This window comes from Neohortaea acidophila, assembly GCF_010093505.1.
Source record: "Neohortaea acidophila strain CBS 113389 unplaced genomic scaffold BDY17scaffold_3, whole genome shotgun sequence".
Classification (NCBI taxonomy): domain Eukaryota; kingdom Fungi; phylum Ascomycota; class Dothideomycetes; order Mycosphaerellales; family Teratosphaeriaceae; genus Neohortaea; species Neohortaea acidophila.
The window spans coordinates 1,553,304-1,569,248 of record NW_022985512.1 but is presented as its reverse complement, the minus strand read 5'-3'; the positions used below and the strand labels follow the sequence as shown (position 1 = coordinate 1,569,248).

Sequence of the window (15,945 nt, the reverse complement as noted above, 5' to 3'; positions counted from 1 at the left end):
GGCACGAAAGTCGACAACCTTTGGACAGTAAGCATTCTTCCCACCACGCCCGTGTCAATGTCAACAACGGATGAAACGACGCGTCCGGATTATACTAGCAAGCAGGTCATGTGATGGTTATGTGTCAGCCGGGAGCAGCACAGGGAGTCGGTGTCAGGTGAAAGAGTAGTTCGAGTCGGCTGGCTGTGCGACCCCTGTGGTGAGATTCGTTGCAAATCGTCGTCGGTCATGGACTTTTCGGGCGATTGAGGCCGAGCCGCTTTGTTCATGCATCTGCGCTCCTGCTGAGATGTGATTCGATGCGCTGGCCATGCGCCATGCATTGAGCTGGATTCATGATGCTGCGAGAGGGCTGGAGGTGAGTACCCGGGTGATCAGTGCGCCGACTGCATGCCGTCTCCGTCTCCTGATTGGGAGCGTCGTCTCCATTTCTGAGGATTAAACGATGCTCAAAAGAATCTGATGACGGCAAAGCTGGAATCAACAAAGCGCACGGGGTTTCGCAGCACCAATTTGGGTTCACGCGTGTGCCGTGTGATCTCTGCAAGCATCATGCAGCGTTCCCCAGCCATTGATTTCGCGATTCAAGCACGTAAAGCGGCAATCGACCAGACTCGAGGCGAGCGGCGTATGTTTGATCCAGAAAACACCTGAGCCTGACATGCCGACTTCGAGAAGTCACCTCCAGTTGAATAGGTTGAAACGCCGCGATAAACATGGCCGCTGCGCGGTCTGCTGTGAATCAAGACTAGGCCCAATGCTTTTTACTCATGATCCCAGAAGAACCGTGTCCGTGCACATCTTTGTTGACCTCGTCTCGCAGATCGCATGGAACCAGCAAGCTCCTGCCTAAAAGAGAAAGATTAGGGGTAGCCTGCTCCGAAATGTGCACGTTTCTGGAGACGCGGCAGACGCATCTGCGCAAGGTGTAAACCTGATGTCGACCAGCTATGACTCGAGAGCCAGTGCTTTTCCGCATCCGACTGGGAATTGTTTCGTCGGTTGGTTTGTCGTGGATGAAACAGCGGTTCAAACGTGTCTGGGCCCCCCAATCCGGAAATAGCTGTTGGAGGAGATGGAGGTGGTCCGAGCGTTGCGGTGGACTTCTACGGAAATCTCTTTGCCGTCACCTCGAACAAGATCTATCGGTCATGATCATACAACGACGACGCAACAATGGTAAGCCACTACTTTTGAGATATCTAAGCTACATATACCACGTGAAGTAATCGATGCGAAAGCTGCCCAAGGCTACCACCTAGGACATGAAGCCCGCCTTGCCATCCCCATCCGCATCCTTGCTGGGGTTAACCTTGTCCATCATCCCGGGCTTGCTGTTCCCAGTTGTCTCCTGCGATTGACGAGACTTGTCCATGAGGTTGGAGTTGCCATACCCATGTCCATCCTGCGGCTGGCGCGGCCTGTCCATCTGATTGGCCGAGCCGCCAGTGGCAGTGTCCTGAGCCTGCGGTTGGCGTGCCTGATCCATTCGGCCCTTGCCGCCGGCAAAGTCGTCTGTCTGGCGCGGCTCGCCGGCGAAGTGATCGTGACGGGCCTCGCGGCCGGTCAGCGAGCCGCCGGACTTCTGGAATTCCGCCATGGTCATGGAGGGGAGTGCGGTGCCGGAGTGGTGCTGCGAGGCTTGGTGGTGGACCTCGTGCACGGGGACGGTGGTGTGGACGACGTGGGGCTCGACGGTTTCTATTGTTTGGAGTTAGACAAGGACACCTCGTACAAGCTCGGGTGGGGAGTGGACCAACCTTTTTGAACGACGGGCTGAATAGTCTCGTAGACGTGGTGATGCTTGTGCTCGCCCGTGACGACAGGAGCATCGCTCTTCGTGTGCTTGCCCTCCGTCTGACGCTGCGTGTCAGAGAACTTGGCACGCTCCTCGGCCAGACGGCTCTTCACGCCAGCGTCATTGTCATGCTCGAAATGGCGCTTCTCAGCCTCGCCCGTGACGTGGTGGTGCTGCTCGGCGAGCGTCTCCTGGTGCTGGATGGGCTGCACCGAGGTGTGGTAGTGGTCTTGGTGCACCTCACGGTCAACGGCTTTGTGGGTCTCGTCGTGCTGGGTGCGGGTGACGTTCTCTTGCGTGACGGCCGGGGCGACTTCTTCGTGCACGCTTGTGTCGTGCTTGCCCGAGGAGGACCTGGGGTTTGTTAGTTTGAGGAACGATGTAAAGTTTGAGTAATACGCTTCGTCACTTACAGAAACTTGCTGACGTTCTTCTTAACGGCGTCCATGTTGGTAGTTTTGATGGTTGAGCGGTTGATGGTAATAGTTGGAGAGGCGGAATGGAGAGATTTGGAGGGAGTTTGTTGTAGTAGAATAGCTCGGGAGCAGTTGTTCAAGACATTGGCCCGTTTAACATGATCAACATAATAATGATGATGGATGATGATAGAATGGATGACGACGATGATGGTGGTGGTACGGTGTCGAGCTGCCCTCAAATCCACTTTAAAAGCTGGCCATACCAACTTCCCAGGGTGGCGAGGGCAGTTGTGCTACAGCTCTGCCAGTTTAACATGGCATTTTGGGTTTTTCAATAGTCTACAGTAGCCGAGCAGGCATTGAACTGCATTGTGCAGATATTCCACGTCGTCAGAATGACCTACGCCGATGACGGTCCAGACCCGGGCATTCGCTCAGCCTCGTGCTCACACCCGCCCCGCATTAATAATTCGTGTTTTGCCGTGCATGCAGGGATTTGCATCAGGCCCGATTGGCCTTTTTCCCTTCGAATTTTCGTCATCCTCTGATTTATGTCGTCCTCTGATTTATGTCGTCCTTTGACTTCGGAAACAATCGTTTGTTCTTTTTTGCACTCGGTCGAGGTTGGACTCGATGGCTCTGAAGCGCTTGAAAAAGCGTGTACGAGACTTTCTCGGCCGTGGCCATGATTCTGACACACCACTGGCGAGCAATGTTGGGCGTCCAGAAACAGCCCTTGCCGCACCGTCAGCAACGACTGTGAGCCCTGCCGTCCCGTCAACAAAGGCCGCGAGCCCCGCCATACCGCCAATAAAGGCCGCGAGCCCCATCATATTGCCAAGAAAGGTCGTGAATGCTCCTGACGTGCCACGCACCGAGGACACCGCCGTACAGACACAAATGGCGCCCGCAGTCACCCACGAGACGGTCCAAAGAAACGTGCACGAGATACGACACGAGCAAATCTACCGCGATATCCACGAGCATCACGTCGTACACCGGGTCCAACCGATTGTCGTCAAGGAGACTCTGCCTGCGCGGCACTTTGTGATGGTCGATGGAGTCAAACGAGAGGTTTCAGAGGAGGGGGCGAAGGCCATGGGATACATGGGAGGTTGAGGCAAGAATGCACCTACTCGGCATCACTCCTGCCTCGTGAGCGCCATCATCAACATGCGCGGCGATCTGACGCTCGTACAATGTCTTCTTCCGAAGAAGCATCAACCTGGCTCACAATCGTCGACAATTTCATGTCATCCCACTCGCCACCTTTCGATTCTGGCAGAGCGGCGATGGAGAATCCATCAGCACGATGACAATAGAGAGATATCGAATTACTCGAGACTATCGCCCAACCGCAATATTCACTGCTGGCCTTCAAGAAGTTTTCACAGCACGACCCAGTTGATACGATGCATCTTTTCCGGAATCGGGATGGGGGACAGGCTGTTGCATCAAACTTGGACGAGGCTGGCCAATCAAATTTCCTTTGCCACGCGCGCGGCTCCGCCTTGGCGAAGGCGGATGTTCAGCAAATCCAGCGGCTCATGGCTGTGTGCGAGCGGACTTGTTCAAATCGAGGAACAAAGGGAGAAGGGAGATGTTAAAAATCGATTTTCAAGAGCAGGTATAGCAAAGAAGACGCCTGACCAAATTTCTACAATATCAACCAAAAATGGGCTGGACCAATGGTGTTACGGCAGTGTAGTACTCTGGATCCAAATCTTGGCCAATGAACAAGAAGCCGCCCGTGCTGGTCTGAAAGACGGTATCGCCGTCACAATCGCAGCTCAAGACTAGAGTATACCCATTAATCGAGCAATCGCAAGCGATGTATCCATAATCGTTGATCTGGGTAATGGTGTCGAAAAACACATTGTAGGTGCCCTTGTCCGGGCTGACGTTTGCGATTTCGTCGTTCGCGGTGTCGTAGAGCTGGCCTGTGGCGGCATCGAGCGCGAAGATGGTGTTGCCTCCGGTGAAGGTGCTGTTACCTTCGCCGTCGTTGCCGTCGGGCTGGTTCGTCAGGGTGGTGCCGTCGGGGACTGCGGTGTCGCTACTCGCTACGATGTAGAAGGAGGCGTACGTGGAGGTGACAGTTGATGTTGTCGTCGAGACAGTCGTAGTACGAGTCGTTGTGCTGGTGATTATCGGGGTGATTGTGGAGGTCACGGTTTTCTGTATCAGAGAAGAAGAATCCGTTAGTTCCCTGCAAGTAGAGGCGCCGTGACAACGGACTCACGGTCGATCCAACCCAAGAAGTATGTGTCGTGGTAGACACCCAGGGACTGCAGGGCCACTGCCAGACTGTGCAATGAACCTCAGGCTGAGATTGCTGTTGTAGTGGCGCGGCTTTGCGACGGTGTACATCTCTCTTCGCTGACGGTACTTCGCTCGCTGTCGGAGATGCGCCGATATTCGAGTAGCTCGTGATGGTCTTTGTTGCAGTCACACTAGTGGTGATGGTTGTGCTGTGTCATAGCGGAATTGGCATGACTTCGTAGTGGACTGGTGATGCCCGCACAGCAAGCCAACTTACCGGCGAGTCTTTGTAGGTTCGGTGATGGTCTTGGTTTTGCGAATCGTCGAGGTCGCCACTGGTTGCCCCCAGTGCCTTGTCTCTGTGATGGTCGAGGTCGAGACGGGATGACAGGCCGAGGTGGTCTTGAAGGTATGCCACTCCGTAGTCCTCACGCTCCCGTAGGAAGTGTGACAGGTTGATCGGGACTCGACGTCGGCCGACGAAGCCAGCGTGGCCGCAAAGGCAAGGCCTAAGAACGTAGGGATCAGACGCATCGTTGGGAATGAAAGAAACGGAATGCGAGTGCCACGCGGTCGAAGGCGGGAAAGTTGGTATCGAGGCGGAAGGGAGTTGAAAGGAGAATCAGGCGTCTGACTGAGCAGCGAGTTACTTACATACTTGTGCAGATGGCGAACCCGGAGGCGTTTGGTGTTGTCAAATTAGATCGCTGGAGGTGAGATTGGCCGCGGAGTACTGCTTGCATCGTCGGCTGGGTTGTCCTTGCGGAAACACAATCCCTAGTCTCCGCATGGCTGATAGGTAGATGTAGGCTGCTCTGCGGGAGTCAAGCCACATCGATGCCGCTTTGGTCAGACGAATAAGATTACGATACCCCATCCGTGACTAGGGCGAGGCAACGGCCGTTAGCTCTCAGCCTCATCTGACCAAAAATGGCGGGGAAGCAATTGATGCCGAGATTCAATATTTGGATCTTCAGAGAACCTGATAGGTTTGTGTTTCATCAAGAGTGAAGAGTACGTTGCAGCCATTTGAAGCCAATATTCTAACATCCAGAAGTCGAAGTCAAGACGGTAAGGTAAGCTGCGTGACCATACTGTGTCAGCGGGTGGTAAATTCAGCCGGCGGGGAATCTGATAAGATACTATTTGCTGGAGTATATAATCCATCGCGACCTTGACAGTTTTGCTGATTGTCCAATCATATTTCCATCCGGTGCCGACACAACGTCGCAAGGCTGCGACTTCTCTGACGCCGCTAACATCGGCTCGCAACGATAGACCGCGCCGGGGTGGACCACTTGGGCGTCGAGCAGATCTGCACTGCGTCCGCGGTACATGAACGCCGTGTGCCCGAGGTAACGGAGTGAGTACAACAGCTACTAAGCGTGACTGGTCAAAATTTAGTCGAATAGAAATACCAGAAATCTGCGACAGGGCCGCATCTCAAGATTCTTCAAATCTATAATCGACATTCGAAGGCCGAACGCAAATACAGCGCTGCATCGGATTTGCACTGTGCCGCTCCCCGACACACCGACCTTGATTGAAGGGGGTTGCAACTGCGGAGCCATACGCTACAGAGTCGACATTCCGGCGGAACATGAACGTCCCATCTATCCTCTAGGAGGCGGACACGTGGACCCTCCGGTGCGAATGCCGTTCGTCTGCACCGATCACTGCAACGACTGCAGACGCGCGACGGGTGCGCTCCTGCCTTTCTGGCTCTTGTGCCCGACAGACATGATCTCCATCTCTCTCGTCCAGAAATCCTCGGAGCTCGAGGACGGGCGGCTGGATACTTCTCGTGTACCCCGAGGCCCATGGATTTCCGCCCTCGACGTCTTTCTTGCCAAAGGCCCCGTCGAAGACACCTATCTATCCTTCTTCGCCTCGTCTCCCGACCGCAGACGAAGCTTTTGTCAACGATGCGGGACGATGTTTGCATTCTGTGCATTCCCGACGCCGGATTTCATCAAGTTCCCCATGCTGGATCTGCTTCTGGGTACTATTGACAGGTATATTCTTGAAGAGCGATTTTTGAGTCCGGAGAGACAATTGCATTGGCAAACAGGGATTGATTGGATACGAGAGTTCTCAAAAGATGGCTTGGAGGGCGTACCTGTGTATTTGACGTCGAATGTGGCCACAAGCATGGCTCTTACGAAATAGGCGAGATATGATCCAGCCCGCAGGAACAAGGAAGCGTCACACATTAGCTTCTGCGAGTGAATAGGTTTGTGCGAATGGAGCATGCTGTATGTTCGTCAGATCAAGCTGGGCTTCTTTTGAGCGCTTACCATGGTCACGCACTCGACAGGCAAGACGCAGATGAGAGTCCATTTCAATCAGGCTATGGCAGAACATTCGCTGCTAAGACAAGCAAGTATCCGAGTCTTGTCAAGAAAATAGCGAGACGGGATCACCCAGCCGTGGCCTTTGGGACCCGGTCTTAGTTTTCAACATGCTCATCGATGCATAGCACTGATCGGGTTGGGTAGTGAAATAGTAGCACGTCGTCGATCCGGCCAATTGCGCGAATCCCGAGCAACCACCAACCTGCTGGCATTCAACGCAATAAGCCAATGACGGCGGTGTATGTTTGTGCGAGGGTGTCTGTAGAGGTCGATGTGACAGTAGTGGAGCTCGTATCTGATCAGGCGGTGCTGCGGTAGGGCATTAAGCCGCGAAGTGTTCGTAGAGTTGTGTGACGTAGGAGCCGGTTTTGATTCGATCCTCCCCGCAAAGCTCGCATTTTTCCCGGGTAGGTTTTGTGACAGTCCGACCATGCAGGTGCACGTGCCAAGGCGTGTGGTTGGAGGCCAATGTCTAGATGTAACGTTACGGCTGATGCGACTGCCACTTTGGGTCCCGTGCACGTGACTATCATCACGACCATATAAGCGATGACCAGGCGTTTGCGTAAGCATTCTAACCACCAACACCCCCAACCTCGCCCCCAAGCCGTTGACGAATACTGCCTTCGCACGATACAACATGTCCACTATCGACATAGACACCACTGCGCTCCACGCCTTCAACCCGTCCACTCGTCTCCCGTCTGGCATCACAGTCCCGCCGTCAACCATCCATCTCCTCGACAACTTTTTCCGCGTCGTTGACAGCCTTCCGTCGGAGCCTACGAACTCTCAAAAATTCACGTCCATCTTCACCTCTGACGGAACCTGGAAGACCCCGGATGCCGCGTTCCGCGGTCATGACCAGCTTGCCCAATCCGGCACGTCCTGGGAGTTTCTCCGCATGCTGAAATCTTTCCAGCATCATGTCGGCAAGATCTATGCTCTCGATGCCGAGGGCAAAGATTTGATGGTATGGGGAAACATTCTGATGCAGACGGTAGACGGGGAGAAGCACGATGTAGTCTATTCTGCCAAGGCCGACATTGAGGTCGATGCTCGCGGGGAGGCAAGGCTGGCCTTCTTCCAAGGGTGGAGCTCGAGGGTGTAGCTTTGTGAGGAGTACGTAGTCTAAGCCAAATGACTATGAATGCTTCTCGACAATCATGTCGACAAATTCGCCGTATGTCAGCCCGGCAGCTTTGTCAATCACCTCATCCAGATCAGGCTGCATAAAGAGTGCCAACGTGTTTCGAGCCACCTTGGCCCCTGTCGAGTTCGGACCTCGCACAGAATGAGCCACGGCTTGGAGACTGCTACCCGTGATTGCTTGAAGGGCCTCGCCTGTCTGGAAAGCTATTGATTCCTCGGGTATGTTCACTTGAACAACCGTGCCTCCCCTAGAGCGAATATACAGGCCTGCCTTGGGATCGGGTGACTGTGGGAGAATCTTCAGTGCTGGCTGAGATGCATCATCCGGTAATGGGGGTAGGGCATCGGTTTCGTCGACAAACATGGCTGATGTCAGCGCAGTCAAGCAGCCATCGTCCAGATGAGTTGCGCACCAAGAGTCTTCATCCGAGTCCGATGTCAAAGTCGACCCACCCGCGGGTGGAAAGTAGTGCAGCAGTCGAGCTTTCGGCGTATGGCTATTTCGAACTACTCTCTCTAGATATCCCATCTCGTACTCCGGGATCTTCTGGATGGCATAAAGATCAATCGCTCTCGCAACCAGAGCACCAATATCAATCAGCAGCGTACACAGCTCCTCGAACGTCTCCCGAAAGCCCGGGATGGCATCTTCTGAAGGCCACAGATTCTGCCCGGAGCCTCTGGTAAGCGATTGTCCCGATTGATGAATCGTTGGCTTCGCGAGATAGAACGATTGGCAATCGACGTAGAACGAGCCCTTCATCGTATCGTATTGCCCCTCTTTCAACTTCTCCACGCCATGACTCCAGCCCGTTTCGTAGTGCGCGGCCGCGTTGGTGAGCGCATCGAGCTGCTCCGAGGGCAGCTGCGCCAGATACGAAGCATACGACAAAAGCCTCTTGCGCAATCCGGCGAATCTGGTCGGCAGGTCTCGCACGATCAGGATGCCCAGAGAGGATGGTCCGAACGCCTCTTCCAGAATTGAAAATGGCACGCTGCCGCCTTCAAGCGCTTCCAGACTCACCGTTGTCGCCGTCATGATGTCGACGGAGAGGAGGTTACAAACGGATGCATGATTTATCAGAAAGTCATGACTTATCGCAACATCCTTCCTTTCTGGGACTGCATCGTCCGTTTCGGGAACCTTGCCGCCACGTAGGAGCTTATTAGCTGTCTTCATCTTGATTCCCGCGGTTGCTCGCCAGTCACGCTCATCTTGTTGTCAGCTTTGAGCTCTGTCGGCTATCAAGGCGATTGGGAAATCGTTGGCCATCAGAACATCGTATGATAAGAGAAACGTCCACTTTCCACCACCACACTTCAGGTGTACACTGACGATTGACCAACCATGCGTGATCCCAAATTAGCCCCGGAAAGATCGAGTACAGCGCTGCCGCTAATCTTCTACGGCCGCATCATCCACAGCACTTCTCGCACAGAGGTCACGATATTGTCAAAAGCTTCTCTCGGCATCAACAAAGACGGCAAGATAGCATTCGTCGAGACAGCACACGTTTCACCAGCTGAAGCGGCGAAAAGACACCATGGCTTCGGCAACGCCTCGATCATCCACCTCAAACCGCTTCAGTTCCTTTTCCCCGGCCTGATTGACACGCACATGCACGCACCGCAGTATCCAAACATCTCGCTCGGGATGGAAGGCGACCTGAAGGAATGGTGTGAGGGCTGGACGGACCCTATCGAGGCTTCCTATTCCGACACTTCCAAGGCTGGCCGCGTCTATCCTGCAATGGTGTCCAACCTCTTGACCAACGGCACCACGACCGTGGCGTACAACAGCAGCATTCACCCCGATGCTACGAATGTGCTTGCGGAGATCTGCAAGGAAAAGGGCCAGCGAGCTATCATCGGCAAGCTTTGCATCGAAACTGGAGCCACGCATGGTAACATGGAGAAGAGTGTGGAACAATCTCTCAAGGATGAGCAGAAGGTTGTCGAGCACATCCTTAACAAGGTGGATCCCAAGGGCGAACTTGTGCTCCCGTGTATTCAGCCTCGTGCGGGCAGCTACGTGAGTGAATCGCTCATGAGCGGCTTGGGCAAGTTATGTCACAATGCGACGGATGAGAAGAGTGGCCTTCGGATCCAAGCACATATGTGTGAGACGCCGCTTGAAGTGTCGAATATGCATGCCTTGCATCCTGGCTACCAGAGCTACGCCGATATGTACAATCACCACGGGCTCTTCGGACCACGAACCATCCTCGCCCACTGCATCCATCTGACCGATCGCGATATCGATGTCATGGCCGAGCGTGGCGTCGGCGTGGCACACAACGCGAACAGCAATACATGTCTACGAGACGGATGGTGTCGGGTGCGACGACTGCTCGAGCGTGGTGTCAAGGTCGGGCTGGGTACAGACTGCAGCGCTGGGTATTCGATAAGTATTCTGAATGCCATTAGACAAGCAAGTAATGTCAGCCGGCATCTGGCGATCAGCACGGGCGACGAAAAATGGGTGTTGAAGTTCGAGGAGCTCGTCTATCTCGCCACCATGGGAGGAGCAGAGGTGTGCTCGTTGAGCGACCGGGTGGGCAATTTTGAGACGGGCAAGGAGTTCGATGCGCTGGTGGTGGATGTGGGATTGGACGACAATATCAATGTGCAGGGGTGGGAGCATGATGAGGAGGCAATGTTGAAGAAGTGGGTCTTTATGGGAGACGATAGAAGCATTCGAAAGGTATTTGTTGCTGGAAAGCTGGTCGCGGGTAAAGACACGGAGGCCCAAAAGAGCGGAGCAATGTGGATGGCTAGCTAGAAAGCAGGAATCATAACAATCATAACGCCTTCAACTCATACCCAGTCCATTCCGGACAAGTGCCCATGCCTTTCCCATGTCGCTAGAGTGGAAAGTGCAGGTGTGGTATCATAAATCCAATAACGCAAACATGTCGTTTCGTCAGTTCATTCCGAAAAAGAGCCGTCGCCGTGTATCATACAGCGCAGGTGGCGAGCAGTGTTTCAGTGCATTCAATTTCAACTCTTCTCGTTCTCGATAGTGACCTCTGTGAACGAAGCATCACGTCCATCCTCACCGATGAAAGACGTCGATCCCTCGATGATGACCCCACGTTGTGGGCCGGTAAAGTGCTTGCGGCCGGTGGTGAACCATGTAATAGCAGCAACAAGAGCAGCCACGCCAACTGCTGCAGAGGAGTAGTTCATGTCCGCGCTGGTAACGGGACTCACGGTTGGGAAGTTGAAAATGACCACGCAAAACGCGAGGTACGCCATGCCGATCAGGTTAAATGCCATGCCGAAGCGGCCGAGGGAAAAGGCGCTGTCGATGTCGTGACGACCCTGCAGCCGGCCCCAGACGCGTACGAGAAGTGGCATGATGTAGGAGAGGTAGAATCCTTCCGTGGAGAACGCGAGCACCGTGTTGAAGCCGGTCACCGAGCCAAAGTAGATTGCCATCAGAGCCATGTTGACAAGGAGGACTGTTATAATGCTCCAATGCGGAATGTGCAGAGTAGGGTGGACCCGGCTGATGTAACTGCTGAGAGGGAGGCCGTGGTCACGCGCAAAGGAGAAGACAACGCGAGAGCTTTGTGCCATGAGGAAGCAAAGACTGACCAGGGCAATGACGGTGATCAAGACTGTCAGCCCGATGGCGCCGCTCACGGAACCCGTAGCTTGCTGGAAGATGGCAATGAGCGGTACTCCAGTTGCAGTGGTGTCGATTGCCTCGAGGTTGCGAATGCAGAAGAAGGCGGCAACGAGGAAGACGAAGCCGGAGAAGGCCCCGATCCAAACCGACCAGATGATTGCACGGGGTGCATCCTTCCTCGCATTACGCATTTCCTCCGTCATGTGCGCGGTGGCATCGTATCCCGTCATCCCAAACGCTGCTTGAAGGATGCCCAAGAGCGAGGCGTAGGAATTGTTGAAGCCGGTCTTGTTGACAAAGTCCTTGAATACAAACGCTGCACTCGCTTTGTCGTTGTCCAGAGACAAGATGACGGTGATGACGACGATGAAGGATGCCAGATTGAAGACCATCATCGTCTTGCTCAATTTGTTGAGGAGATGTCGGCCCCAAAGGTTGACGGCGGCGGCGAGGATTAGTACCAGGTAGCAGACCAGGCAGACATGCCATCGTTCAATGACATAACTGGGGTGAGCGATTTGCGCGAGGCCAAGCACGAAACTCGCGCCGATGAATCCATTCGCCGCTCCAGCAGACAAGAAGCCAATGACAATGAACCAGCCACAGAGATACGATGTGAGTCTGGCCCATTTGGGGGGTGTCAAGATGGCGACCCAACTATATTGCCCGCCGGCAACCGGAAAAGCGCTACAGATCTCCGCAAAGGAATATGCGACGAAGAGGGAAAAGAAGCTGACGGCAATCCAGCTGTAGATGATGACTGGGGGCCCTCCGGCCTGGATGGCCACGACAAGAGAGCCGCCCAAAGCAGTCCATGTGGTAAGAACCGACCAGGCAAACCCAAGCATTCCAATGAAGGAGAAATCTCTCTTGAGTTCTTGTTTGTAGCCGAAGCTCTCCAGATTGCGGACATCTTCGTTGACGACATCATCGGCGGAAGATGCCTCTGAGGCTGGGGAGATTTCGTCGACGAAAGCCATGCTGCCGACAGCTGTGGATTGAAGAGGACAAAGCAGCGACTACCTCGGGCGAATATAAGAATGAGCAATGCCGGCGTCGCACATGGGGTCTTATCACGCGCCTATCCGCCACTCTTGTCGCTGGTGCTGGCCCTGGAGCTCACCCCAGCCTTACCCCGGACGGGGCGATAAGCTCGACCCAAACGCATGCTCTACTGGACGAACCTTATTATGGAGCAGGATTGAGCCCTGCTGCATACCCGTGGTTACCTCGTGCTCAAGATTCTGCTTGCCACCGTCGAAGCTTGTTGGATGAAGCTATCAAAAGGCTGATACGCCGAGCCAGTAGGAATTGATGGACGTATCAAGCCCGCTCACGTGGGGGATGGCTTATGCAGCTTGATACGCATGCAAAATGCTGCGCTTTGCTCTGTCTCTTTGATAGGTACCTCTTGCGGAAACATGGCAGGGAAAATTCCCGTTTGGTTGGACGTCGATACGGGTTCGTGAGCCATTCGACCCCTTTACCGACAGATCTTGACTGATGCTGCCCAGGCCATGATGTATGGCATCGCTCCCAATGTTACGGCATTCCTAACTCTCGCATTAGGATGTATTTGCAATACTTCTCGCGGCTCGACACCCTCATTTGGAGCTTCTCGGCGTCACGTCCTGCTATGGAAATGCGGAACAAAAATATACTACTGACAATACGAGTGCTGTACTCGGGGCTGTAGGCAGGGCGGATGTCAAGGTATATCCTGGCGCAACGAAGCCTTTCTGCCGGGAATTTATCGAGCCACCTGAAATACATGGCGAGTGGCGCCTTTGTTGTGCCCGAAGAATGCTCGCTGATTTGGCTCTCAGGAAGTACGGGACTTGGGGGGACAAGCTTGCTTCCTCAGCCGGTGTCCAATATCGTCCGCGACGTCAATTTTCTCGTGGCTGCACGTGATGCCATCATGGCGCAACCGGCGCACACGGCATGGTTCGTAATCACAGGACCATGCACGAATGCGGCACTGCTGTTTGCGACTTTTCCTGAAGTTGTCGACCATCTGGCAGGGTGAGTGCTTTGTGGCCTCCAGCCTTGTCCCTGTGCTGATCTATCCCAGACTCAGCATCATGGGCGGAGCTGTCGGAGGCGACTTTTGTCCTCAGGTGTCGAAGGAGTTTGGCAAGACACTCGGCCAGAGTGAAGGCTTTGGCAACGAGACTCCATGGGCCGAGTTCAACATCTACTGTGACCCCGAAGCAGCGCATGCCATCTTCTCGAACCCGGGACTAGCCGCGAAAACCACGTTGGTCACTCTAGATCTCACGCACCAGTGCTTGGCGACGAAAGAAGTGCGAGCGCGACTCCTCGGTCCTGGCAAGCCGAGTCGACTGCGAGAGTTTTTGCATGAGATCCTCCAATTCTTCGCACAGAGCTATGTTGAATGGTTCGGGGTATATGAAGGCCCTCCCCTGCACGACCCTCTCGCTGTTGCTGCACTTTTTGGGTACGATTCGGGGATATATGAAGAGGATGGCGACAGGTACAGTATTGCAGTTGTGACGGATGGAGCACACAGCGCGCTCGACTCGGTGAGGGGCCAAGTGGGAAGGACGGTACTGACCAAGATGGAGGCTCTCTCGGACAGGACTGCTGCTGGGGTCAGGGTTCCGCGAAAATTGCACACGCATTCGTTTTGGGATGTCCTCGAACAATGTGCCGTGATTGCCGACAAGGCTCAATCACCGCAAGTATAGACATTTTTCGGGAGGAGACGCAGGTCGGTTGCTCATTTATTGCTCCCTCGATTACCAAGAATGCTGCGTGAGCCGGATGCCCAGTCCCGGAATGGTTGGATTGCACCTCCAGCAAGCGCGTCGCCAATGTCAGCGGCATCAGGATTGAGGGCACCATCTTTGTGCAACACCTGGTTGATCCACTGCCGTAGTGTTGCGACTGAACCATGCCATGTGGCTTTGAGACGCATAACGGAGTAGCAAGCTATCAACGCAGTTTTGATCCGGGTTCCAAGCCCAGTATTACAGCGCTGATGGACGAAAGTCCACGACATGAGGATGGCCTGCGCCATGCCATCTTGGTAGGCATGATTCTTGAACTTTCGGACTGTCGGGTGGCCCATGGGGGCTAGTCTGGAGAGCTCGTAGCAGAGTCGGAAGAGGACCAGATGTGTCTCCCAGTAAACTACCATACACTCCCACTCGGACAGTGAAGGGAAGCTAAGTGAGTAGTCACCGACATGCTCGCGGTATACTTCCACCGTGTGGACGTAAGTAGTCTTGTGCCGGAGGAACCAGGTCTCTGTATCGGGGTCGTGGAGCTCGCAGAGGTCTGCCGCAAGGTTCAAGACGCTGTCGCGATCCGCACCGTCGCCGTTCCGAAGCGATCGCGTACCAGCAATCAATCGTGGAAGTCGCACAAACAGCTCGTGAGCAATCTGTCGAAGACACACCTCCTGTGATGTCGGGCTCCTTGTTGGACTTGTCCATTTCAGCCGTGCTGTCAGGCCATCGTCGAAAGGCGAAGCCACTCCCTGCGCAATTGGCAGAAAATACGTACAGTATCGGAGAGAGTAGAAGGCCATTCTTGCAAAATCACTGGGCGGCCGCGAAAGGAATTGCCTCGCCTTGTCAGCAAGGACTGCGGCAATTCCATCGATGTGGGCACTTGAGTTTTCACGCCGGTCATCTGAGTGATCTGATAGGGAGTGTGACAATTGCAGCAGCAGACATGCCATCAGACAAGCATCTGATCCGTCTACCGAGCCTTTCAGTACGCGGATGGCGCTGATGTACGATGCTGCGGCGGCCAAGTGGAGTCTCTCGTTTCGATCTCGGATCGGTGTGAGGCGGTAATTTTGCGCCGCCACGACAGCATGTGCCGCGTCCTCGACCACTCTGGACGTGCCGATGCGGGATGGTATGAAGGCGTACACGGAGTCTTCTAGGTGTAGCTTGTGTAGCGAGTGGATGAATTCGGATCTTTGAATGTCGAATAAGGAGTCCATTAGAGCCCGAGGGATGCTCAGCTGGAGATGGGGATAGAAGTCCGACACGGGGTCTGGCGCGATTTTGTCCTTTCCACGCGTGATTTTGTCTGCTTCAATGAAGCGAACAACGACGGTGTTTGTTTTGCGGGCCTTCCTGGCTCTTTTGGTCTTGTGAATAGACTGCGTGAGAGCGCGACTATTGCGCTGGGCTTGAGAAAGGAGGTTGATGCGCTCCAAGCCTTCGGAGTGGGACAATGATGCCGATTGTGGTGTCTTGTTGATCCAGACAACATTGTCTACACCGGGGCGAGACATGATGGTATCGCCATCAGTAAACCGTGAGCTGGTGTGACGGCCGATCGACG

General features: G+C 54.3%; 10 protein-coding genes across 10 annotated transcripts; 5 read left to right on the top strand and 5 right to left on the bottom strand.

Annotated features, from left to right (window-relative positions):
- Positions 1-1,148: 1,148 nt before the first annotated feature.
- On the bottom strand, positions 1,149-2,424 carry BDY17DRAFT_293907 (uncharacterized protein). The gene is made up of 3 exons (XM_033733050.1): positions 2,212-2,424; positions 1,761-2,152; positions 1,149-1,701 (listed from the first exon to the last, which is right to left on the bottom strand). The coding sequence occupies exons 1-3, from the start codon at positions 2,244-2,246 to the stop codon at positions 1,259-1,261; spliced, it is 870 nt and encodes a 289-aa protein (XP_033592140.1). The 5' UTR covers positions 2,247-2,424; the 3' UTR covers positions 1,149-1,258.
- A 348-nt stretch (positions 2,425-2,772) lies between these two features.
- On the top strand, positions 2,773-3,644 carry BDY17DRAFT_293904 (uncharacterized protein). Its single transcript, XM_033733049.1, has one exon. The coding sequence runs from the start codon at positions 2,851-2,853 to the stop codon at positions 3,334-3,336; it is 486 nt and encodes a 161-aa protein (XP_033592139.1). The 5' UTR covers positions 2,773-2,850; the 3' UTR covers positions 3,337-3,644.
- A 16-nt stretch (positions 3,645-3,660) lies between these two features.
- On the bottom strand, positions 3,661-5,289 carry BDY17DRAFT_293901 (uncharacterized protein). The gene is made up of 4 exons (XM_033733048.1): positions 5,138-5,289; positions 4,757-4,988; positions 4,460-4,688; positions 3,661-4,395 (listed from the first exon to the last, which is right to left on the bottom strand). Exons 1-4 carry the CDS (start codon positions 5,220-5,222, stop codon positions 3,883-3,885), a joined length of 1,059 nt encoding a protein of 352 aa, XP_033592138.1. The 5' UTR covers positions 5,223-5,289; the 3' UTR covers positions 3,661-3,882.
- A 686-nt stretch (positions 5,290-5,975) lies between these two features.
- BDY17DRAFT_107251 (uncharacterized protein) lies at positions 5,976-6,796 on the top strand. Its single transcript, XM_033729164.1, has one exon. The coding sequence runs from the start codon at positions 6,133-6,135 to the stop codon at positions 6,646-6,648; it is 516 nt and encodes a 171-aa protein (XP_033592137.1). The 5' UTR covers positions 5,976-6,132; the 3' UTR covers positions 6,649-6,796.
- Positions 6,797-7,473: 677 nt separating this feature from the next.
- BDY17DRAFT_322400 (uncharacterized protein) lies at positions 7,474-7,944 on the top strand (the record flags this gene model as incomplete). The annotated part of the gene is made up of 1 exon (XM_033736799.1): positions 7,474-7,944. One exon carries the CDS (start codon positions 7,474-7,476, stop codon positions 7,942-7,944), a length of 471 nt encoding a protein of 156 aa, XP_033592136.1.
- Positions 7,945-7,977: 33 nt separating this feature from the next.
- On the bottom strand, positions 7,978-9,024 carry BDY17DRAFT_308925 (Clavaminate synthase-like protein; the record flags this gene model as incomplete). The annotated part of the gene is made up of 1 exon (XM_033735265.1): positions 7,978-9,024. The coding sequence occupies one exon, from the start codon at positions 9,022-9,024 to the stop codon at positions 7,978-7,980; it is 1,047 nt and encodes a 348-aa protein (XP_033592135.1).
- Positions 9,025-9,333: 309 nt separating this feature from the next.
- Positions 9,334-10,767, top strand: BDY17DRAFT_247358 (putative guanine deaminase; the record flags this gene model as incomplete). Its single annotated transcript, XM_033730812.1, has 1 exon — positions 9,334-10,767. The coding sequence occupies one exon, from the start codon at positions 9,334-9,336 to the stop codon at positions 10,765-10,767; it is 1,434 nt and encodes a 477-aa protein (XP_033592134.1).
- Positions 10,768-10,985: 218 nt separating this feature from the next.
- On the bottom strand, positions 10,986-12,599 carry BDY17DRAFT_308923 (GABA permease; the record flags this gene model as incomplete). Its single annotated transcript, XM_033735264.1, has 1 exon — positions 10,986-12,599. The coding sequence occupies one exon, from the start codon at positions 12,597-12,599 to the stop codon at positions 10,986-10,988; it is 1,614 nt and encodes a 537-aa protein (XP_033592133.1).
- A 540-nt stretch (positions 12,600-13,139) lies between these two features.
- Positions 13,140-14,330, top strand: BDY17DRAFT_315877 (putative uridine nucleosidase Urh1; the record flags this gene model as incomplete). Its single annotated transcript, XM_033735955.1, has 4 exons — positions 13,140-13,160; positions 13,189-13,397; positions 13,450-13,644; positions 13,694-14,330. The coding sequence occupies 4 exons, from the start codon at positions 13,140-13,142 to the stop codon at positions 14,328-14,330; spliced, it is 1,062 nt and encodes a 353-aa protein (XP_033592132.1).
- A 32-nt stretch (positions 14,331-14,362) lies between these two features.
- Positions 14,363-15,895, bottom strand: BDY17DRAFT_308922 (uncharacterized protein; the record flags this gene model as incomplete). The annotated part of the gene is made up of 1 exon (XM_033735263.1): positions 14,363-15,895. The coding sequence occupies one exon, from the start codon at positions 15,893-15,895 to the stop codon at positions 14,363-14,365; it is 1,533 nt and encodes a 510-aa protein (XP_033592131.1).
- Between the last annotated feature and the right edge of the window lie 50 nt (positions 15,896-15,945).